Genomic DNA, 25,373 nt, shown 5'->3' on the forward strand with positions numbered 1-25,373 from the left:
TACAGCAATGTGCTGCAGACTCATATTTCCTTTTGACTTACTTTGGCTCCATACAGATAAATGTCACATGAATTATCTATCTATACATGGGTTTCATATAAGTCTCATAAATATGTCATGCGTATATACCACATTTGTGATAGACATTAACTGATTCAGAATTCTTCACATTCGTATTTCAGGTAACATTAGGCATAAACTGGGAATATAGAATGTTTCCCCCATTTTTGCTGCTGGGATGGAACCCAGGGCCTATCTCATGCTGTGCCCTGAGCTATCCTCGAGTCCTTTATTCTTACTTTCATACTTTGGTATGGGAAAACAGAAAGCAAATTCCTGCAGTGCTGATAAATGCTGTGGTAAAAAGGGAGACACACAAGAGAGGAGAAGAAAAGTTCTCAGTGGGAAGGTATGACTAAGCTGAATCTTTAATGATACATGAGTTGACAGGATAAGGGGAGGGAGGAAGACATGCATGGTGTCAAGTCACAAGGCAAAGAAGCTAAAATAGCAAAGATAGATACTCTCTGAGGGGTACGACAGCAAGAAGCCTCCCAAGGATGAGAGACAGGAGAGAAGAGAGAGACAGAGGACACAGGTGGCAGGTAGAAGAGATGAGGTAGCAGAAGGGGTTTGCAAACCACAATGGGTCTTCTTTACCAGCTTATAGAATTTCCAATTTCCTTTACAGTCAATGAATAATGACTGAGAAACTAAAAGTGGGGAATGATATGATCACGTTTTAATTTTAGAAAGATCACTCTGGCAGGATTAAGGAAGATGGAGTTAGACAACAGGGACCAGACGAAGCAGGTGGCCAACAGGGGCTGTCAATAGAAAATAATGTGGGCATAGTCTAAGGCAATAGTCCATAAAAGGTGAGAGAATGTTGTCTTAAGAGCTCTTAGAAGAGAACATAAATTCATGAACAGTTCCCAGCAACAGTAGTCCTTGCTTATCTGCCTGCTAATGCTCTGTACCCTATTAATCCCCCAGAGATTCCATCTCTGTACTTTGTGCATACAGAGGGACCCATCCTCCTATCATTGCTACATTGTGCTTAGTCTAATTTAACAATAGCAACCCATTTTTATGGCCACAGATAGTTAGGGGTGGGTATAAGGCCCAGTTACACTCAATAAAACATATGATAGAGTCCTCTAAGAACATAAGGAAATTCATACTTATTCAACAAAAATACTATAAAGAGCCCAGCTAGGTTTTTGTGCATATGGATTATGTCAAAAAGTTTGAGCAACTAAACATCTGATGTTAAGGTATTGCTATCGAGATTAAGGTCATCACTGAGGGAAGGATAATGGATCCCTGACCACATTCTTTAGTCAGTGGATTAACCAATCCTGGAGCAACAATAACTCACATCTAATTATTCTGTAATTGTAGCAGTAAGCTACGATTTCAAGAAAACCAGAGAACATTGTCTAGTAGGGAGGCTAATACTAAAGGGTACCAGCCCACAATTAGCTCCCAAAATACTCCTTTTAAAAAAAATTCATTTATTTTTATTATGAGTATGGGCATTTTGCCTGCATGTATGTCTGGGCACCATGTGCATGCAAGGCCTGAAGAGGGGTTGGGGCCTCTGGAACCGGAGTTACAGAGAGTGTTCTAGTCACATTCGGGTCCTGGGAACAGAACCAACCTGGGTCCTTTGGAGAACTGGCAGTGTTCCTAACCACTGAGCCATTTCTCCAGTCCCCAGAAAGAATATTCTAATAGTGTGTTAGATCCAATTATTCAGTCTCTAGTGTGCTGAACTTAAAATGAGCCACGCTTGAGTAGCAATTAAAAACCCATAGCTTGCAATAACAACATTATGAACTTCAAAGAGAGTTAAAGAACATTTACTTACCTTTGCATACGCTTTCCCACCTTTTAATTCCTGCAAACACAGAACGCACTGTAAGTGAGGTCACTATAGAATGAAGAATTTAAGACTAAATGTGTGTCAAACAAGTCCTAAGTAGACATTTATATGCTAGTAAATATCACAGGCAATATACATAGAACTATTTTCAACCTGGCTATTCAAATCAATAATAATATCTTAAAAATGACCAAAAATTTCTCTTTGCTTGTAACTTTATTCATTTGGTTTTTGATGTGGAGTCTCTGTATGCTGCACGGACGGACCTTGAACTCCTGGACCTCAAGTGACTCACTTCAGCTTCCTGGATGGTGGGACCGTTGGCCACACAGCTGTGAGGGCCAAGTGTAAAGCACTCGGAGCAAAGCCCAGTACACTGTGCACTGTTGCCTCTGTTACCACAGAAAGCTTCCTTTCTCCAAAGCCACTTTGAGAGCGTGTTTACTGGAGAGTTGTCACTTCCCTTTTGTGACTGACACACTATCTAGCATGCCTATCTTTTACACATTGAATTTAGAGAACCCCAGACGGGCCGCAGCGAGCTCTGGCATTACTTAGGACCGTCTGTCACTCTTCCCTTTCCTGCCACTGTTTCTAGTCCAATGTGCTATCGGCATTTTTTCAGTATCGGGTCATTCCCACATCCTTTAATGGTGCCATTCTTAAACAAACAAAAGGAAACATCCTCTAGGTGTTCCATGGCTCCTCGACTTGCTTATTTTCAGTGCTGTCATGTATGGTCAAAACTCAAAAGTCTTAAACCTCTGCCTGACTCTCGTCAACCCTCTTCAGCTGGATTTGACCTCATTTTCCCTCTCTAGTAGCTCAGGATCTTCATTTTGCAGAAGCTAAAAGCTCCCTGCTTTTATCTTAGTCTCTTACACAAGTGACGGCTTGACCAATGACCTTCCTGATGCCATGATGCCACACCCCCATGCCACACCTCCCGATACCACATCTACTGCTTCCCTGGCTGCTGTTCCTCCTGCCTCTCCTTTCCTCCTTTCTGTAGCTTCTACAGAAAGATTGCTAGCTGTACCTTGGTTATTTGCTCTCACTCTCCATGCAATAGAAACCTGTACTTTTAGTTGGGTATCCGGTTGTGCCAAATAATGGACTATGTCTGTAAAAAACTGCTTTCCCCGAACCTAAGCATTTCTACTTTGAGATATTAAAACCAATTCATTCACCACCAAAACAGCAGCATGATCTTATGAAACAGTGGTTCTCAGCTTTATGAATGGTGTGTAGCAGAATTTCCCTCAATTGGTTTAAATATTAATACAACAAGAAGCCTGTGATTGGAAAAGGAAGGAGTACAGAGATTTTTAGAGACAGGAGAGAGAGGACAGAGAGAATGAAGGAAGATGGAGGAAGAGAAAGACGATCCAGATTCCATGTGGCTTTAAATAGCTACAGGTAGCTATGAATATCATATAAGAGATGGATAATTACAGGACAATTTGTCCAATCCAGGTGGACAGTTTAGTTCAATATCAATTGGCTCTGAGTTCATTGTGTGGGCGTTTCATGGGGTGAGAGTTATGACATAAATCTGACTTATAAATCACAAGCCTCTAGAGTTTTGACTTTACTGGGTTACTGGGATTTAGGACTGAAGACCAAAGGGGGTGGATGGCTGGGAATGTGAACAGAATCTGCAGCAAGAGAACCGCAAGATGGGCGGGCGCTGCACGGGGTTAGCCATGGGGGCAGTGAGGTCGCCAGGGTGGAGAGTAGCCAGGGATAGCACTGGATGGTGCTTTTCTAGTATTTCCTGCAACAGTGTTGTGACCTTTTAATAAGTTCCTTGTGTAGTGATCTCCACTATATAAATTATTTCATTGCATTGGGTGTGGTGGAGCATGCCTTTAATTCTGGCACTTGGGAGGCATAGTCAGGTAGATCTCTGAGTTCAAGGCCAGCCTGATCTACAGAGTTTCAGGACTCCAGGAGTTTGAGTATCATACAGAGAAAAACCCTGCCTCAAAACCAAAAACAAACAACCCCCCCCCAACCAAAAACCCAACCAAACAAATAAAGCTCATTGCAACTTCATAACATTAATTTTACCACTGTTATAAACTGTAATGTGAATATCTGATTTGCAATCCCTGTGAAAGCAGCATTTGATCCCCACCAAAGGGGTCATGACCCACAGGTTGAGAACCACTGTTATAACTGCTTGTCCTATTAAAATTTCCCAAATGAATCAGGGATGGTGGCACATGCCTGTCCTCCCTCTACCTGGGAACCAGCCTACCTCTCAGAGTGCTGTTGGGATAGCTCACTTGTTAAGAGTGTTTGTTGTATGAGAACCTCGTTCTGATGTACAGCACCCATTTAAAAAGTCAGGTGGCCACAGGTTGCTTCTACTGCAGTGCTGGAGCAGGAACAGGGGCAGGGGCAGGGGCAGGGGCAGGGGCAGGGGCAGAGCAGGAGCAGGAGCAGGAGCAGGAGCAGGAGCAGGAGCAGGAGGAGGAGCAGGAGCAGGAGCAGGAGGAGGAGGAGGAGCAGGAGCAGGAGCAGGAGCAGGAGGAGGAGCAGGAGCAGGAGCAGGAGCAGGAGCAGGAGGAGCAGGAGCAGGAGCAGGAGGAGGAGCAGGAGCAGGAGGAGGAGCAGGAGCAGGAGGAGGAGCAGGAGCAGGAGCAGGAGCAGGAGAGATGCCTCCTCAATGTTCTACAGCAACACTCTTCCCTAAATTATTCTCCATTATCCCATTTTGTAAAGTGTGTAACATTTACTGCTATCTGAACTTATTTTATTTTGTTACACACTTGCTTCCTGTCACCCAATTCTCACTAGAAAGTAAAGTGGAAGAGGTCCAGAACTCTGGTTGACTGGTGGCGGCTTCCCTGTGTCTAGGCATCAGGGATCTCTAACAAATCCAATCTTTATCAGATCTGTTCATAAAATGGTGTCTTCTCTGTAGTTTTAATTTGTGTGAGATTGGGTATATTTTGTATTTTTATGATACTTTTGGGGAAGGGAATATATTGACACCTGTCAAATTCTTATAAATGCTGTTGATTCTTTTACACAGTGTAAAAGTGGTTTTTTCTATATTAATTTTTTTGACTGATTGACAAATATTTTCCCCTAATTTGTGACTTTGCTTATGACATTTTTGGGGGGACACAATGGTCAACATGTTTAAATAGGTGGGTCCTCTGATGCTTCTTTTATACAATAGTTGGGAAAGGTTATGCAGAATAACCCTGAGTAGTCAAATACAGCAAGAGATGATTGGCAACTCACCAGATTCTCTTCTGGAACGTTAGAACTTACTGGTCAGCCAACCATGGATGACAGTTGGAGCCTTTCAGTTTGGTGTGGGTCACATGACTAGGTTCTAACCAGAGGGATGCCTATAAAAGTCACAGGCGGCGCCACTTTTGCATCACGTCTGTCCCTATGTCACTATTTAAGGGAGAGCAAGACTGAGCTGCCCCTTAGATCCACAGTTGGAACCATATGCTGCAGGTGGCGGAGCTACTACACTTATCCCAAGTTCTGACACAGCTTCTCCACCGTTTTGTTTAAGCCCTTGACTCTTTGGGACTGTTTAACATATATGACTTGTGTCATCTTGACACAAGCTCAGGTCACCCAGGAAGAGGGGAACCTCAACTGAGAAAATGTCTCCATCAGATCGACTGTAGACAGGCCTAAGGGGGCATTTTCTTGATTAGTGATTGATGGGTGGTGCCATTCCTGGGCTGAGGTGTATAAAGAGCAAGCTGTGCAGAGCAAGTGGGTAGGCAGTGTTACTCCATGGCTTCTGCTTCCGTTCCTGCATCTAGTTCCTGCCTTGACTTCTCTTCATGCCGGGACCTGTACGATGAAATGAACTTGTCCCTCCTCAGGTTTCTTTGACCATAATATTTATCACAGCAGTGGGAAGCAAATTAAGACACGTCCCAACAGATATATCAAACCCTTATAACAGGGTTTATTTGAGGTGCGTCCTGGCATTAATTGGCATTTATCGTTTCTGTTTGTCTTACTAGAGCTTGAGCTTATTTGATTTGTCGGCTGGTTATATGTTTTGTGTTTCTTAAAATCCAAGGGCTAACACATTCAAGCATCGTGATTAGAAGTCTATTCAGACAGGGTTTCAATGAATGAGCGGCAGTCAAAGCAGCACGGTGAAGGCGGGATGCTTTGTTTTGTCAGCTGATCCCTACATTCACAGACAATCAAGGACTAACTCAAGTCAGACTTGCCCAAGGTCTCCCGGTTGGTACGTTTCAGCATGCGTGGGGCTCAAAGTCAGGTTGGTGTAAGCTTTCACCGTGCCAAACTTCTTTTGTAGAAGCCTCTGCTCAATTACCATTGCTCCAAACACAGCCATTTCCATAAAGTCTTAAAAGTTGTAGCATCATTTCTGTGCACATGCATTGATTATATTCTAACCAAGTGTATCAAGTAATATAAAAAGGCTGGTATATGGCTACCCCCATCATACTGCTATCAATTCATTCAAAACATGGGGTAGCAATCTAAGAATATAGCTTTCTATGTGACACAGAAAGACACAGGGCGGAGTGGAAAAGACCAAAGGGACTCGAGTTTCTCATTCTAAGTCTTTATCTTTGCTAACACATACATGGACTTTGGTAACTTAGAATACATATAAAGCTGGGCATGGTGGCCTGCCTGCAGTTCCAATACTCAGGAGACAGAGGAAAGGAGGATCATGATTTGACACACGTCCAAGCCACGTGTGAGTTCAAGGCCAGCCTTAGCTATCTAGTGAGCCCTTGTTTCTGAAAGAAAACCAGAACAAAAAAAATGTGTACAAAATGTAAAACACACTGTTGGGTCTTCATTTATAAAGGCAAAGTCATGACATGGCCTAGGCTGGCTTGAAATTTGCTATACTGTAGCTCAGGCTAGCCTTGAACTTGGAATCTTCCTGTCTCTGCATTTCCAGTTGCCATGATTATAGACTTGCCACTATCATGAAGTTCCTACTGTAAAGCTGTTAGTTAATTCACTAATAGCAGTGATTAATGGATTGTTCTTTTTAAATTAAAAAAAAAGGTCAGGATCTTACATGTACATTTCCCCAACCTCATACATAAAAATAAAATACATACAAACCAGGGCAGAGGTTTGTGTTTGAGTCTTCCCTTTATCATTTATTAACAATGTAATAAAATTTGGGCAAGTTACTTCATTTCTCTGAGCCTTGGTTTCTACTGAATATAAAGAAAAGGACACCCAATTCCAAGGCCGCTTTTAGGTAACTGATTGAAGTCCCTGGAACAATACTTATTAAAGAACAGAGGTTGTTGGAACCTGGTCCTGAACTCCAGATCAGAGCCTCGCGCAGCCCTCCTCAGAGAAGCTGCCCCTTGCAGTAGATGGCAATTAACATGAAGACCTTCAACTGGTCAGTATGCAGAAAATATGAAACTTGGGAGTGCTGAGCCGTATGTGACTCAGTGGCATGTCTATATCACACCCCTCTTCACGAGACCCAGGCATGTGTGGGGAAGAGGTGGCAGACCGGAGCCAGAGGTGGTGGAAAGTTTCAGGGAAGTACAATAGGACAGACGAACACAGGACTCACGGCAATTGTGAGCAGCACACACAAGACCTGCATGAGCTCCATCCAGGTAAATCCCAGCACTGAGGGTGCGGGGGCGGGGGGGCACGTGGGGAAAAAATCCAAGTCCCAGTTGCCTAGCTGAGGAGATATTGGCTTTGACAGCTGCTGGGAGAGGGAGTCAAGTTTTCTCTAATGATGTGCCACACTTCAGGGCAGGCCCCACTCTCCAAAAGCAGTTGGGCAACACAAACTGCACTGGATCAGAATCCTAAGAAAACTCAAAGTTAGGTGGGTGGGGCAGTGAAGGCGCAGAGGGCATGTGTAGGAAGAGTTGGGGGAGCAGAGTAAGTCTGAGCAAAATACACCGTATGAATTTTTCAAAGAATTAATGAAAATATTAATTTTAAAATATGTAAAAAAGTAAAGAATGAGAGTTTAAGAAACTCCTATTATAGACAGGTACTTCCCAAACTAATACAGGTGTGGTTAATGCTCACATGTACAGTGACTCTGAGGGTTTTTTGAATCTCGAGTTAGAATAACCTCAGGTTTTCTACCATATCTTCCAAGGATATTTATTACTGTAGGTGTGAAGTTACAGTTCTACTGTTAAGCAGATCTAGGTGAGGTGAGGTGGTGACTGTAGCTAATTATGGTTTCTGAAAGGGGAGAAATAATAGGCTATTTCTGTACCTTCCGTACAGACACTCTGTAGATACAAGGATCCAGGATGCCGGTGGAGGCGCTGGCGCTCATTTTGCACATAAACGAGAACTTCTTTCTCCAGTGAACACAATTTGCTTGCACCACCTCCCTGAATAGGAGAAAAACAAAAACCGAAATGCCAATTAATTACTATGTTAAAAACACTCACGCTCTCACTCAAGTCTACAAAGTTAGAAGTCAGTATTCGTAGGTGTGGAGACTCAACTCAGTGAGAAAACTGCCTGCTGCACGCTCAAGGAGTGGAGTTGGGACCACATAAAAGCCAGGTGTCTGCAATCACAGCATCCGAGACACAGGGACCCCCTGGAGCAGGCTGACTAGCCAAACTGGCCGAAATGGCAAGCTCTGGGTTCAGCTGGAGACCCTGACACATAACGAAGGTGAAGAGCACCTCAGGTGCGACCTGACGTCATGTTGGGCTTCCACACTCAAGCACACACAGGAACACATACAAATGCAACCGTCAGTATTTGCAAGCAGTCGGACAGGAATAGTTGGCTATTCGAAATGCAAAGGAGTTAACTTACTCATCAATCGGTTTAAAATAAGTCTTCAGTGTTCATTTACTTTCTCTGTGTTGAGCATACTTCTGAATGTTTAAAATACAAGATAAAGGACAGCATTTCTAACCCTGCAGGGCTTCGTGAAAGAGACAGAAATATTCACAAATACCCTACCTTCTCTCTAGCTATTTCAGCAACATGAACTACATGTTTATAACATGATACTTAATCTCACAGCAACTCTGAAATGTAGCTGGCATTTCCCTCACTGTACAGACCAGGAACTTAAGCACGGGACTGGAGTTATCTCAAGATAAATTAGTTAACTCAAGCCACCCATTTAACTCCGAAGCCCCTTGCCCACAGCCCTAAATCAGTTGTTTTCCCAACAACTTTCCTCTTTCAAGTTTCCTGACTTTTGTACAGGATGTTCTCTTTCCTCTTCCGTGTAGTTCAAGGGACTTTGCTTTAGAAAGGGAAGATAATTGTTCTGCTCATGGAAGGAGATAGAAAATGGGGGAGGGGGGTGGCTATGTGCAGAGGAAAATGGATAAAGCAAAAGGAAGTCCTCTGTATTACTCATCAGTGTAGTTAATATTGGCGACATAACATTTTAATATGTATATTATTTAATATATCCCTTTTTTGAGAGATTTTGGGGGGGGGTGTCTCACTATATAGTCCTGCTGGCTGGAACTCACCATGTAGACAATGTTGGCCTCTAATTCAAAGAGATCAACTTGCCTCTGCCTCCAAAGTACTATCCCACCTGACCTTAATATTTTTATTAATTATTAAGAATTTCATAGAAGCATATAAAATGTATTTTGATCACAATCACTCCTACTCCTCCCCCTAACTCCTCCCACGCCCAGTCCCACTTCCCACTCCCTTGTAACCATGTCATCATCCTCTTCCTCTCCCCCCCTCCTCCTCTTCTTCACCTTCCCTTCCTCACAACTCACTGAATCCAGTTTGTGCAGCCCATATACTCATGCGAGCATCCATAGAGCCACATCTCTAAAGCCTGGCACCCTGTATCCCAGAAGTGTCAGGCCTAGCTCCTCAGTCAGGTGTGAAGGATCTTGGGTCCTCCCTACTCCATGCTGGAACGTTGACAGGGTTGATCTTGTGCAGGCCATCACAGATGCTATGAGCTCATGAGAGCAATATTCCTGTCTGACCAGAAGATACTGTTTCTGTCCGGCCCTTCCTGACCTCTGGCTTACAGTCTTCCCACCCCCTCTCCTGTGCTGGTTCCCGAGAGCATAGGTCTAATGAGGTTGATTTTCCTAATGAAGTACAGAGTGGGATCATTTCTCTGGCACAACAGAGGCTGATGGGTAAGAACTTAGATAAATTTAGATAACTTCAGATAAAAAAAAATAAAATGAGGTAAGGACAAATGAGATGAACACAGCAGTGTACCAACTTGTTGCTGCCTCTGGGAAGAAAACAGATGTGTATCAAGAACGGATGTGTATCAAGATCACCGCAGTTGGGTCTGTAGATAAACCTTTCAGAAGCCCAGAAAGATTCAGGGGAAAAAAAAAGCCACCTGATTTTTGGTTCTTGTTTTCCTCACAGCATCAGTCATGCGCTTGGAGTGCCCAAGAAGGCATGCAGACACGCTGAGGTCCTGGAACCTTCAGGAACATACCTCAAGGCATGGACTAACACCACTGGTGTAGGATCAGGTATCAAAAACAGTATCTTTTAAAAACCATGAGATAGTTTACTGTCCTTAGAAAAACATATATGCTTCTAGGTAAAGCTAGCTTCTACTTCTTTCTCCCCCAAACTTACCAAGTTTGTTGTTTTGTTGTTTGTTTTAAAGGCATCATTTCATAGGAAGACAAAACCCAAGCAGTCAGGGACAGACACGAGTGGTAACCAATTTAGCAACCGAGGAAATCTGAACCTGACGCTGTAATGTGGAAAGCCAAGAGTGGAATCTTAAATTGGTTCTGAAACAAAATGAAGGACTGGCCAAGGGTGGAAGGACTGATGGAACGTTGTTTTAGAAGCAGCCAGACCTTGACTTGCAGGAAGCTCAGCTTATTCTCCTGACCGGGGGTGGGGGTGGGGAGGACAGATGACACTCTGGCCTGTGATCCCAGGGCAGGCCTCAGGAGGGTGATGACACAGTACTGGAAGATGAGTCAGTGCTGACCCTTCCTCCTTAGCTAGTTCTGGCAACCCTGGAGACCGGGATGCTCTCATCAGGGAATCTCTAATGAGATGGACACTCAGGACTCCCAACCGAATGGATCAGCCATCTCAAGTATAGTAAAGACCCATGATGCCAAGCCCCTGCACCAGCACAGAGCGTCTCTGAGCTTCAGAGCTGCTGTTACATCTAAGCTGGCACCCCGGGAGAAGCTCTTACTGGGAAAAACAGGCCAAAGTGAATGGCATCAAACACAGCGTCATCCAAGCAGAGCCGATGCTGGAGGAGGAGAAGTTCTCAAATAAAAAATTATGGGCTCAAGCGATAGCCCAACCCCACACTAGCCTTTGACCTCATCTCTTACACTCAGGCATGTGCACAACCCCGCCCCCCCTCCCCCGCCCCCAGCCTCCCACCACACGTACATGCACAGATACATGTAATAACAAAAAGAAGTCGCATCTACTCTACAGGACTAAGATGCTCTTTAAAAACAAGAAGGGTATAAACCCCTAAAACATGTTACTGGGAACAAAAGTCCTGGGCTCAGCCTTTCATTTGCCATTTTGGACTTATTCTACCAGTTCATAGCCCAGAGGTCCGCCTTCATGGACTGCAAACCAGGCTTCCTGCAGCCTTCCTCTCACTGTGCAAAATGAGCAGCCCTAGAAGGCTGAGGGCGGAGCAAAGACAGCCTCGCCATCCTGATGGCTGGATCCTTGCTAGGTGGATAGGAGCCTCTGGTTTCCCACCCCTACCTGCGGACTTCCTCTTTAATGACAAAGCTTAGACTTTAAAACACGTGCATGTAAACCTCTGTTAAAGTAAAAACTGGAAAATTAAGAATATTACTAAGCACTGAAAAAAAAAATCTCAAAATGGAGCAAAGTTACATCCCGGAGAGCCAGCATGGAGAGCCGTGCCTGTCATCCCAGTACTGAGAAGGCGGCTGAAGGAGGAGGGATCCAACTTTGATATCAGTTTGGGCTGCACTACAAGAACACCTTTTAGAAAAAAAGTATTTAACGTTGAAAGCCACTACTTTCCAGTTGCTTTAAATAGTCACCCAGTGAATATTCTTTATTGTCTAATATATGAAAACCAAATAACCTCATTTTGGCCAACTTTCTGTCACTATAACCAATGTCTGAGTCAGATCAACGTGTGAAGAGGAGGGGTTGATTCTGGTTCATTGTTTGGGGGCTTCAGTCCACAGCTGACTGGTTTTGTTGTGCAGGGCCTGTGGCAAGGCTATCACAGTGGAAGCACGCGCTGGAGGGAAAGCCCCTGTCTCCACAGCTAGCAAGCAGAATGAGGGACTAGGCCAGAGCTACACAATCCCTTTGGGAGCATGAGTCCTAACGACCTAAAGCCCTCCTACCTTTTAATGGTTCCATTACCTCCTAATGGTGCCAAGCTAGGAATAGACCTTCACCACATGGTCCGTTGGATCCAATTTACAGCTGGACCTTAAAATGTTACTAAGTGTACTGGCTGGTTTTGTGTGTCAACTTGACACAGCTGGAGTTATCACAGAGAACGGAGCTTCAGTTGAGAAAATGCCTCCAAGAGATCCAACTGTAAGGCATTTTCTTGATTAATGATCAAGGGGGAAAGGCCCCTGGTGGGTAGAACCATCTCTGGGCTGGTAGTCTTGGTTCTATAAGAGAGCAGGCTGAGCAAGCCAGTAAAGAACATCCCTCCATGGCCTCTGCATCAGCTCCTGCTTCCTGACCTGTTTGAGTTCCAGTCCTGACTTCCTTGGTGATAAACTGCAGTATGGAAGTGTAAGCCGAATAAACCCTTTCCTCCCCAACTTGCTTCTTGGTCATGATGTTTGTGCAGGAATAGAAACCCTGACTAAGACACTAAGCTAACTATTCTAGGAATTACGTCAGAAATAAGAAGAAAACACAAATACTTCAAAGCCCCAAATCCTTGGTTTACATTGTTTTTTATTTGTTTATGAAATATCAGTAATTCCCCAACTAAACTAATTAGAAACACATACTATATTTTTATTTATTTGAAAACACTCTTACAATGTGGCATATTTATAATGATTCATGTACGAAATCATATATGCTACCATTTGCACAGATAGAGTGTAGCTTTGGCACGAATTACAGCATTAAAGATACCAAGTGGATTCTGCATGCACCTGTTATCCTTAAATGCAATTCAGTGGGAAGTATTTCATACTTACCTAGTTTATCTAGAGAATGGAGGATACCGACAGGAAGTCTGGTAGACTCGGGGAGAAACCAGGTTAATAATAGCAGTATAAACTTGGACAGGGACTGCAGCATATAAGGAACGGGTTTTAATAAAGAGTATGGTATTACATCTTGCAGGGGAAACCACACTTCTGGTTTCTATCGCTACTGGCTGACTTCTGCTTTAGTGACAATATTGCAGTAGTTACCAGGTACTTTCAATACAACAGATACTATGCATTTTACACATAGAAACGCCACTCCATTTCCTTAGTATAGGAACTGAGAGAAATTAAGTAGCTTGTTGAACTTCACTATGGTGAAAAGAGTTAAACTGAATTTAAGGCACTGTGTAGAGTAGATGCATTCCAGCATCTCAAGCAGGTTTCTACCCAGCACCCCCTGAAACTGCTCACTAGTGAGCAATGGATTGCCAACTTTGATGGGCTCTTTAATTTTTTTTTTTTTTTTTAGTTGTGTGTGTGTCTTTGAGTGTATGTATGTCAGCATAAACATGCCTTAGTACGCGTGTGGAGGTCAGAGGACAACTTACATCAGTTCTTTTTCTACTGTGTGGATTCCAGGGCTTGAACTCAGGCTGTCTGTCCCCCTTGGCAGCAAGCACCTTTACCTGCTGAGCCATCTTGCTGGCCCGTGATGGGCTTTCTTGACTTCATCCTTCACCCTTACTATACATTCTTGAACGAGTCCTGCCCTTTCCTAATTTTGTGGCTACTTGTTCTTAATTTCATGTTCCTGTCTCCTTAAAGTGTTGGTGCCCACTAAGCTTATCTTTTTACCGCAATGTTTTAAGTATTATGCAGACACTTACACATACGCACACACATATACAGCTAAGCCTCTTTCTTTAGATGCACAGTATCATGTGTTAACTGTTGGCCCACCTGGTACCCTGGCCTAGAAGGACTTAAGTCATGCATCTGTTTACCATGGTACTCAACAGCGGTCTAACTCATCATATTAGCTAGGTCTTTTAACCAGTCAAGCCACTTGTTGAGGAGCGTATGACGAGACCGTCAGTTGCTTATCCAGTGTCTCTCTCCTTCTTTTACATATCTAACTTTATGCATAGCCAGTTAAGCCTATTTTACAAGTCTTCTTTGCTGCTAGGGGGAGAAGGGGGTTGATTTTCTGCTACGGTGATATCATTAGATACCACTGTCTGGGCCTTCTAGAAAGGCACAGTAAGAGAGGGCATGTGGGGACTGTCCTTTTACCCTCTCTCTATTCCTTTCATGACAGTCTGAAAACTGTCATGACAATGGTTTTGAATGTCAGAAGCCATGTTGGACCTTGAGGCTACCTACATGAAAAACTGCCTGGTGATAATACAGAGAGAGATGGAAGCCTGGGCTGTCCCCATTCACACTTTAATATTTAAAATGCTTGTTTTAGGGTTCATCTATGTAGGTGAGCTAACCTCTAACACACCCGAAGTCTGATCACTCCCACACTCAGAAACCTGAGTCCCGGTACCCTTCCCATGTGGAGTGTGCTCTCAGAATCCAGATGCAGGGTCACTGTGTCCTAGCACTTGGGAGGCTAAGCGAGAAGAGCATGAGCCGAAGGCCAGTCTGTGCTACATAGCAATCAATACTCTATCTCAAAAACCAAAATCATCAATCCCTCCCCCCCCCCCCCAAAAAAAAAAAAAAACAAAGGAAACAAGACTACTGCATGGATCAACGCTTTGATCTTACAAACTGCCTTTTAGGAAAGCCCCACCCACACATAAGCCAGGTTCACTTCCTACAGATGGCTTCATCCAGTTGCCTGAATTCTGCCTCCTAAGTATCAGAGCAACAGCTTATGTGAAGGACACTGAAACAGGTCCTTATATAGGACAGTTTACTAAGCCAAGAGATCAGGCTGGGATGAACTAGATTTGTGCAGTATTTATTTGTCTATTAACGACTTCATGCTGTGGTAACGAAGACACCTTATTGAGGAGAAACCCAGAAATGATTAAAGAAAAAAAGTCCAAGTTGGATAGTGGTGGCGCACGCCTTTAACCCCACTCAGCACTTGGCAGGCAGAGGCAGGTGGATCTCTGTGAATTTGATGACAGCATGGTCTACAAAGTGAGTTCCAGGAAGCCAAAGCTATACAAAGAAACCCTGTCTTGAACACCAAAAACAAAACCAAACTGAAACAAGCCTACAAACATGACACAGCATACAAACAACCCCATAAAATAGATACAGTACCACTGTCATAATCCCATGAATCCAGCCTGCCAACCCCAGTAAGCATTTAATAAACAGTCCAAAAACACCTGGTACCAGGTATAAATAAATTCCTGGTCGTCACTTTCTAACCACTCAGAAATCAAGCCGTTTCCTATGTGCATGGTCACAATTCAGATTCTTAACATCATTTCCTTGAATCATTGCCAAGAGTCTCCTTAATGGTTCCTGCTCAAATCTATCTCCCTCAGATCTCCACCTGAGAGTGTGGTTCACATCTGTAATCTGCAATCACAGCACTTGGGTAAACATGGCAGGAAAAAAAAAAAAAGAGTTTAAGTGAGATTTTTGAGGCCAGTCTGGGCTACAGAGACCTTGTCCCAAAAAACCAAAACAAAAGTGTATTATGTCCCTAAAGCTTTTAGTCAGAGTTTTCTGTGGTAATCTTTTGTGTGTACACATAGACCTTGGGAAAAAGCTGTCCAAATTAAACAAATCCAAAAGGCTGCAAAGTTAGTTTGTGACATTTGTTATACTGATGGGTTACCGTGGAAACCCACACAAAACTACTTGGCACCGGGGACGAAAGTCACATTACTAACTGCTTTCTGTTGGGTGAGTCACTGACTTCCTATGAGTTTTGGACGGTTGCTTAACCACTGTCTAGAAAGAAAACTAAGGAATGTGATTTGTGTTACCACTATGGAAAGCCAAACATTTCAAAGATGACATGATAAAGCTGTTGCAACGAACACAAAACAAGCAGAGGACTCAGAAGAAGATAAAGTTGCTATGGCCACTGTTTATGTTTTAGAGAACCAAAAGGAATCTAGGATGCTGTTGAAAACTTAAACATAAACTGCAGTGGAAGTTGACAGAGCCAGTCTTTGTGATGAGTAGTATATCAATGCCACCAATTTCCTGAGGACCAGCGAATGCGTCCTCTGGGCACGTATTTACAATTACACCATGTCCTGATTATTCAAGACACTTTCGACTGTTCAGAAGCAGCGATATAAGAAAATCTGCTCTGAGGAGTGTGAGCTCTTGGCCAGGAAGTACAGTGTGCAGGTTAGGTGCTTATCCCGTAGCTAGTCTCTGAGTTCAAACCCTGCCTCAGCTACCTGCCAGCTGCCACTCTGGTACATTTGTCATCTGTACGGTGCCTTCTCATGAGATCTACACCTCAGGGGAACCCAGGGAGATGAAGTAAATCATTCCACATGGCCCCAAACAGTGCCTGGGGTACAGTGTAGCTTGATAATAAATGTTATACTCAAGGCTACACGCACCTGTGAGTCTGTTTCAATTTGCTCACAAAGTGAAAGAATGGCCAACTTTATAGAGATCTTTTCCCTGATATACTGAAGATCTGTCTATTTTAAAAGACACGTAGATTCTGACAAAGAAGGAGATTTTGTGAATCCAAGCAAAAACAAGTATTTTAAGGCTGTGAAGATTGGCTAGATCTATAAGACTGACTTTTAAAGAACACAAAGAATACATGCATCTGCCAACTCCAGCAGCATTTTTAACCTAAGTAAATGCTCGGCAGGAACATCATCATGAAAAACTGTGCAGTGGGCTTCGCTTTATTTACTCATTCACTGATTCATTTCTTCTAGTGGGTCAGGCAGTTTGTGTACAGTGTGGACATGTGTCTATATTTTCACATGTATAGGGAATAGACGTGTGTCTTCATCAGGATATGTGTCAGCCACTAAATGCTGTTCAGAATCCCAGTTCAGATTCTTCTCCTTGGAAACGCTCAGTTTGCAGACAGATATGTAGAGAGAATGAGAGAGAGAGAGAGAGAGAGAGAGAGAGAGAGAGAGAGAGAGAGAGAGAGAGAGAATGAGAATGAGAATGAATGGTGAGGACTGAAAACATGAGCAAAAGTCCTCACCATCGGAAAGGATGAGGCCAGTTGAGTTGAGGAGAGTGGTAAAGGAGAAAGGGAAGGGGACAGCCTGCAGGGCCACCAATATCAGAGCAGGAGAGAGGTTAAAAAAGGCAAGGAGGTGGCCTCTCAACAGGACAAGAAAAGAACCAGGGTATCTGCAACAGCAACGTACAAGTTTTAAGAAAGCCTATTCAGCAACATCAGCTACAGCAGTGAGGTCAGGTAAGGTAGAGACCTAAAAGGGGTCACTGGGTTTAGCAACAAAAAGCCACCCATGATGCTGCTGAGTGCAGTGTTGGTCACGAGGAGGGCCTGAAGCATGTTACTATGGAGAAGAGATACAGAGATGTGGGCAACTCGCTTCAGATCTGTTAGGAATGAAGTAGTCAGTAGGGAAACTTAGGGCTGCATCCAGCCGAGCACATGACATGAGAGATGATTTCACTTCTACACGAAGGAAAGATAAGCACACTTCAGTACTGATAGGGGGAAATAGTGTAGGGACCAAAGTGAGCATTTGGCTGGGTATGAATAGTGTTATCAGAGAAGACTGATCCCTGAGATATCAGAAATAATAGAACCCAGACTATAGTTAGGGACTGGCCCTTGGCAGAAGGGGTCACCTCTTACCAAGAGACAAAGAATGAGACTGAATGGAGACAAAGGTGTCATCAGATAATTCTTTATTGTCCTAAATTGTTCTAGTGAGAGAAATTTCATATAAAAGGTAGCGTTCATTGGCACATAGTAGGTGTTTGCTAATACTAGCTTATTTAAAATCTGCTACAAATATTGCAAAGAGCTCAACAGTGTCATGTAAGAGTTGCATTTAGTGGCCGACAGATATCCTGATGAAGACACACATTCATTCCCTATACATGTGAAAATATATACACATGTCCACACTGCACACACACACACATATGAGGACACACATTGCTTGTATGGAATGGAAGAAAATTTATAGCCCATGCATGTAATCAGGTGTTAATATATAAAATATGTAAAGAAGTCACAACTCAATCATAGCAACAACAACAAAAAAAAAAGCTTTTGGATTAAAACTGGGCCAAAGGCTTGAGCGATCATTTCTGAAATGTTTGTACAATTGGCCAGTGAGTTAATGTAGAGGTGCTTACCATTAGTGCCAGGGAGCTATTAACATAAACCCAAGCAAGATGGACCCCCTCTAACTAAAGTGCTGTCACTAAAGAGTTAAAACAGAACAAGTGTTGATAGGATGTAGAAAAAAGAGAACTCTGGGATGTGGTTTTGGTAAAGCCATTATGAAAAATGGTATGGAGGTTCCTCAAAAAAATTAAAAACAGAACCACGACATGTCCAGCAACCATATATACCTTTGGGTATGTATCCAAAGCAAACAAAATCAAGTGCTTTGGTTTGGTTGATTATGTTTGGCTTGGGTTTTGAAGTCAGGGTCTTGCTGTGTAGCTCAGGCTGGGTCTTGAACTCCTAATTCTCTTGTCTCAGGTTTCAAGTGCTTGGATTATGGGCAAATGCTTCAAATTAGTATTTTAAAGAGATGCTTGCAATCCCATGTTTGTTTCAGAGTTATTAATAATAGCCAAGATTTGGAAAAAACCTAAAGAAGATGAAAGAGTAAAGAAAATGTCACACACACACACACACACACACACACACACACACACACACCTATTTCTTAAAAAGGAAATTTACCCATTTATAATGAGGCCTGAAAGATAGTATGCTAAGTGAAAATACCCAGACAAGAAAGAGAAATGCATCTCTTTCTTGTACACCTTTTACATGTGTAATCTAAAATTTGTCAAATTCATTCAAGAAAGTACATTTCTTTTTCTGAAACTATTAATTCCATTTACCTCTAGATAGAACAATATAGATACAGATGACACACAAAAAATACAATAGGAAAACATTTCTATAATAATAATAATCTAAGAAAAGATCCCACACTGAGAATTTGGGAATATATTATCATAGTCTAGGAAAACTTAATATGAAATCCCAAATTCAATAAAGTAAAAATCATGGAAGGAAATGAAAATCCACTCATAGACTATGGTGTTCTGAAAATGGCAAAAGTATGCAGACCATAAAAAGCCCGGGGCTGGAGGGAAGGAGAAAGGGGTAAATCACTGGGGTGCAAGGCATCCTACACATTCTATAGAGTAGACACCATTACATGTGTAAAACTCCAAAGGATGCACAGCACCAAACCACGGACTGTGGGTGGTGACTTGCCTGCCTATAGGTGCATCAGTTAAGATGAGTGCATTGTAGTCCAGAGGGAACAGCAGACGATGCTGTGGAGACTAGAGGCCACATGACAAATGTCTGTGCCTTCTGCTCAATTCTGCTGTGAAACTAAAACTGCTCTAAAACTAAAGTCTAATCAAAACCTGACAATATGTATAGGAACAAAAATACATTTTCCATATCCCTTAAAACAAAGGAATAATAACTTTACAGAATTTAGGAGTTGCTGTGAACTACAGATTCAAAATACGGCCAAAACTTTGCATTGTCTATGAAAAGATGAAATCTCTCTTTCAGAGATCAAAACAAATGGAGAAAAAAAATATGACTACCACTTAAATATAACCCTCACCACACAAATATCTTTCTGAATGCAAATGTGGGAATGGTTACAAAACTTAGATTTTTAAGAATAAAAATGTAGCAACTGAATTACTAGGCTATGCTTTTTTTTTTTTTTTTCTTTTTTTCCGAGACAGGGTTTCTCTGTATAGTCCTGGCTGATCCTGGAATTCACTCTGTAGACCAGGCTGGCCTCAAATTCAGAAATCCACCTGCCTCTGCTTCCCGAGTGCTGGGATTAAAGGTGTGTGCCACCACGCCTGGCTAGGCTATGACTTTTAAACAAAAAAGATGTTTTTTTTTGTTGTTGTTGCCGTTTGTGACTATTCTAAAAATGTAGAAAAATAGCTACAAATAGCTTCTAAAGTTACAGATCCAATGAGCCAGTTTTAGATCAAGAAGTTTATGGCTTCAGGGCTACAGAGTTGGCTCAGTCAGTAAACAGTATTTGCTACAAAAGTTTGAGGACTTGAGTTTGGATTCCTATTACATGTGTAAAGCTACATGTAGCAGCAGCCAATGCTTGTAATCCCAGCATTGAGGAGGCAGAGACAGCAGGGTCCATAGGACTTGGGGGCCAGCCAGTCTAGATGAATTAATTGGTGAGCTCCAGGTTCACTGAGAGACCCCGTCTTCAAAACAAACTGGAGGGTGACTGAAGAAGCCACCCAGTGGTGACCTCTTTCCTCCACAGGTACACACCTACTCACAAACACACTCACATGAACATGTGCATTCACACACTAAGGTGGAGATCAGTGAAGGAGGACATCCAACACTGACCTCTGACCCCCACTTGCATGTGTGTACATATAAACATATCCATACCCCTCTTCACACACATATAAAAGAAATATATGACCCTTTATGTAGGCTAAGGGTCAAACCTTCATCTGCTTATAACCTCTCTGTATAGCCTAGGCTGATTTTGAACTCATGATCTTTTTGCTTCAACTCCCAAGTAGTTGGTACTACAGTAGTTATACCACCAGGTCTGGCTCTGCACACCATCTCAAAAATTTGATTTCTGATTCTTCCATTAATGGAATTATCCACTGTACCTTATCCATCGGCAGGTCTACCCTCGTGTTCCTCCTTTTCATTAGGATGCCTGTAACCCTCATCCATATGGTATACAGGAGAGAAGGCAGGCTTTCTTTTTTCACTACTGTGTGCGAGTGTGCATGTGTGCGAGTGTGCATGTGTGCGAGTGTGCATGTGTGCACGTTCGTGTGAGTACAGGTGTAGGATGTCACAGTGCAGGGGTGGAGGTAAGAGAACAACCTCAGGTGCACCTCCCACCTTGTTTGAGACAGGGTCTCTGGAGTTTGAGGATGTGTGTGCCAGCCTAACAGAGGATTCCCTTGTCTCTGCCTCCCATTTTGCCACAGGAGCACTATGTTACAGATGTGTGCTACTGTGTAGCTTTATGTAGGTTCCAGGAATCTGAACCCACACCCTTAGATGCTTGGGTTGCCAAGTGTGGTCCTCACTGAACCCTCTCCCAGGTCATGAATAGAGGTAATGAGTTTTAGACTCAGTGGAGCTGGGTCCTGCGTTTTTCACACTGAACTGATGAGTAACCACTTTCATCTACGTATGTCTTACTGTGTAGACTACTTTATTGTCAGCTACAGTTGGTAAACATGTACACTCCTTATTGTTTCTGCACCCACAGAAGCCAAGATGTGGAAATAACCTTAGCATAGCAATAGAGGAACACGTTCTATACAACTAAAGTATACAGCCACAATGAAATGTTAGTTAACCTCTAACACCCATCAATTCTGTATTCCTAATATATAGATGTGCCACTAGCAGTGAAAGTTGGTACTTAATGTTTCTGGCTATACAACCTAAAGAATTCTCCTGAAGAATTCGGCCTCTGTTTAGGGGCTGGGAGATATGGCTCAGTCAGGAAAGGGTTTGCTGTGCAAACGTGAGGACCTCAATCTGGGGTCCCAGAACTCGTGTAAAAACTAGGCATGGTGGTGTGTGTGTTCTTCACAGCACTGGGGAAGAAGTGATGGGAAGACTCCCAGGGCTCCCTGTCCAGTCAGTCTAGCCAATCAGTGAGCCTGGTTTCCACAGTGAGTTCCAGGCCAGCCAGAGCAGCACAGTGAGACCTTGTCTCCAAAATCAAAACAAACAAGATAATAAGAGTGAGAGAACCCGGGGCTCTAGAGTTGGCTCAGTGGTTAAGAACACTTGTTGCTCTTGCAGAGGACCCGAGTTCGATTCTAAGCACCCACATGGTAGTTCACAACCATCTGATTAAGGGGATCTGGTGCCCCATTTTGACCTCTGTGGTACCAGGCACACCCAGGGTACATGTACATACATGGGGACTATACACTCGTACATGTAAAATAAATCTAAAAATCTACCCTTTATAAACCACCCTGGAATCTCATTTACAAAAGAAGTTTCTTTAAGATAAGAGAGGCTATTAATTCAGCCAGTATGCAGCACCCCTCCATGGCCTCTCCATCAGGTCCTGTTTCCAGCTTCCTGCCCTGCTAGAGTTCCTGCCCTCACTTCTTCAACAATGAATGAAGTGTACATTAAACAAACCATTTTCTCCCCGAGTTGCTTTGGCCATGGTGTTTCATGACAGCAATACTGACCCTAAGACATCAAGAGGCAATGGGCTGTGCTAATCAAAGCGGAGAAGTACAGCCTTCTACGTTACCATGTGGGCAAGGGGAACCCCAGCCCTGAGCAGAGCAGCGGAGGCTGCCTTCCATGCTCTCTGTTTTCTACTGAAAAGGTTGTCTAATGAAAACTGCTTGATCAAAATGTGTAAAGACAAAGGACTGCTTCATCTTAAAACAAAGTAAAAAAAAAAAAGCTTTTCTTTTTAAAGGGAAGGAATTGTAACGTCATGGATCTATGCTAAGATGGAAGAGGCCTTCTTTGTACTAAGTGAAAGAAGCCAATTAGAAGGCTATCCACTGTAATTCTAGCTGGGCACATGCTTGAAAAAGGCAACATTGGGAAGAGAGTTGGCAAATTAATGGTTAAAGCAAGAAGGATGAATAGACAGAGCTCATGTTTTTAAAGCAGTGCAATTATCCTGTATCCCATAGGGTACTACGATGGTGGGTATATGCCATCGTATGATACACAACACCAAGGTGAACTTGATAGTCTATGAACCTTGGATGCAATGGTGTGTAAAGGTAGATTCCTGGTTCTCTGTAACAAATGTACCACTGTGCTGGGGGCTAACAGAGGGGAAGCTGTGTGAGCAACAGGAGGCATATGGGAATTTTATACTACCTACTCAAGTTTGCTCTAAAAATAAAGGCTATTAATGAAATGGGTATAAGTGAGACCCTCAGAGAACTCATAAAGGAAGTCAGAGACCCGAGAGGTAAAAGCTGGGGGGTTTCAAGGAGACAGAAACAGTCAACTTTCAAGAGGCAGGTACTTACCACAGCTTTGGTTGGAGTACAAATGAGAAAACATAGAATTTGTCTATGACTGATATTAGGAAAGTCAGTTTCAGTCACGTGGTGGGGCATAACTTACACTACAGGGTTGAGAGGAGAAGAGGAATGCTTAAGACAGATCAAATGGATTATTCTTCTTTTCCTACAAAGTGCGGATTGGCAGTGTATACAGAGAGGAGCTGGAAGCCAGGCATGGGCAGAGTGAGAGGCGCAGGAATGTGGAGAGAGACAGGAGGAGGCAGATTCCTTCCTTGGAAATGAGACTGCTGCTGAGGATGGTGACCTCAGAGCAAAAGCAATAAGAGGAGGCGAGACCTCCTAGGAAGTAGACAGGGCCCGAGGGACCTCACTTGTTCTCCTGGTTAAGAGCACTTGGCTGCTCTTCCAGAGGTCCTGAGTTCAAATCCAAGCAACCCCAAGGTGGCTTACAACCATCTCTAATGGGGTCCGATGCCCTCTTCTGGTGTGCATGAAGATGGAGCACTCATACACACAAAACCCATGAGGAGGCTGGAGGAACTGGGAACTGGAGGAACTAACTGCCTTGCACATCCTGGGCCTGAGGTGGGACACAGTGAAGCATGACATCTCTCCCCTCTCTCCCCCCAGGGATCTTAGGGCCCACAGCCCATTTCTGCTTATACCTTTCACCCATACAAGCCACAGAAAAAGATGGCAGTGAAACCCTCGTCACTTCTCCTCCAGCTCACCATTTCTCGGTGACCCATTCTCCAGGTACTATTCTCCTTCCTAACTCATCCTGCCATTCTGCCCCAACCCCTGACCCCGGCTGACAAGCTCTCACATCCTGCCTCTTCGCCTCTGCTCAGCTTCCTCTCCCATCCCATTCCGTGAAAACGTTTTAGAAAAAGATTTATTGATTCATGTATTTTATGTATATGAGTGCTCTGTCTTCACGGCCACCAGAAGAGGGAATCAGATCCCATTACAGATGGTTGTGAGCTGCTGGGAGTTGTGGTTGTTCGGCACTGAACTCAGAACCTCGGGAAGATCAGCCCAGCCTGGGCTATATAAGATGGTCAGGGAGGGAACCCTGATACTCTTTTTTGTTTTGTTTTGTTTTTCTGGTCTCTGCAGGTACAATGCACACACACGGTACACATGTATACGTGCAAGCAAAACACTCACACATGAAAAATAAAATCAATACATATTTAAAAAAGAAATCTTAAAAAATAAAAACACCAGTTTTGACAAACAGACAAGGCCATTTAATTGTTAGCTGTAGTGTGGTAGCGTTTCTCTATTGTGCTCTTTTAGTTGAAAATTCCTAACCCCTTGATATCTGCCCTTCTACTTATTTATCTTATTTATTGCCAGGTACAATGATACCCTATAAAGATGACATTTCCCAGCCTCCCTAACAATCAGACATGTTTAAGATCAGGCCTACAGACTGAACAGACGGGTCCTCCCCACTTTTCTCTTCTCCCATGGCTGGGATTGGGATGCAGGGTGAGCCACTGTCTCCAGGGATGAGCCAATACCCCGGGAGCAGAAATATAAAGTGAGTCCAGGTACCTGACAATTTGCCTGGGGAGAACCACACTAGCAGCTTGGACTTCATACGAGACAGAACTCATTTTATTTAAGTCACTTATTTAAAACAAAACAAAACAAAACAAAACAAAACAAAACAAAACAAAACTGCACGTATCTCCTGAGCCAAGAGGAGAAACATAGACTTCCCATCTCTATTGATGTAGTTTTGCAAGAATTAAACAAAAACAAGAAACTAAGATATATAAAAATACACGCTCATAATTTTAGTCTTTGAAGACACTAACTTTAAGACTAACCCAAGTCCTCTGTTATTAGAATATTCCAGATTCCTCAGAATTCAGCATCCTCTCTGGGTGTCTATTTGGTAGTGTCCCCTAAATGATGCTAAATGAACACCCTTGAATGAACACAATTTGTTTTGTTTTGAGACAGGATCTTACTATATAGAACAGGCTGCCTCAATTGGAGATAAAACAAACAAACAAACAAACAAACAAACAAACCAACCAAACAACCCCCTCCAAAAAAAAAAAACCAACCTTGCCCTTTTCTATCTCACTCACAGATGTGATGTTATACAGCGTTTGTTTTTCTACCCAGGGCTTCTTTAACTTAGCATAATG

The 25,373-nt window shown here is 43.1% G+C and overlaps 1 protein-coding gene and 1 long non-coding RNA gene across 2 annotated transcripts in view; one reads left to right on the forward strand and one right to left on the reverse strand.

Annotated features, from left to right (window-relative positions):
- Positions 1–25,373, reverse strand: part of Fam102b (family with sequence similarity 102, member B) — a 56,611-nt gene that overhangs the window by 24,165 nt on the left and 7,073 nt on the right. Inside the window, exons 2-3 of the mRNA NM_001163567.1 lie at positions 8,139–8,259; positions 1,874–1,903 (exon numbers count right to left, since the gene is read on the reverse strand). Of these exons, the coding sequence (NP_001157039.1) occupies positions 1,874–1,903; positions 8,139–8,259 (151 nt within the window). The remainder of the gene's footprint in view (positions 1–1,873; positions 1,904–8,138; positions 8,260–25,373) is intronic.
- On the forward strand, positions 5,562–11,194 carry Gm43221. The gene is made up of 3 exons (XR_003954543.1): positions 5,562–5,849; positions 10,262–10,371; positions 10,512–11,194. It is a non-coding gene; the product is annotated as a predicted gene 43221 (long non-coding RNA).

The sequence above is a fragment of the Mus musculus genome, chromosome 3 (genome assembly GCF_000001635.26).
Source record: "Mus musculus strain C57BL/6J chromosome 3, GRCm38.p6 C57BL/6J".
Lineage (NCBI taxonomy): Eukaryota > Metazoa > Chordata > Mammalia > Rodentia > Muridae > Mus > Mus musculus.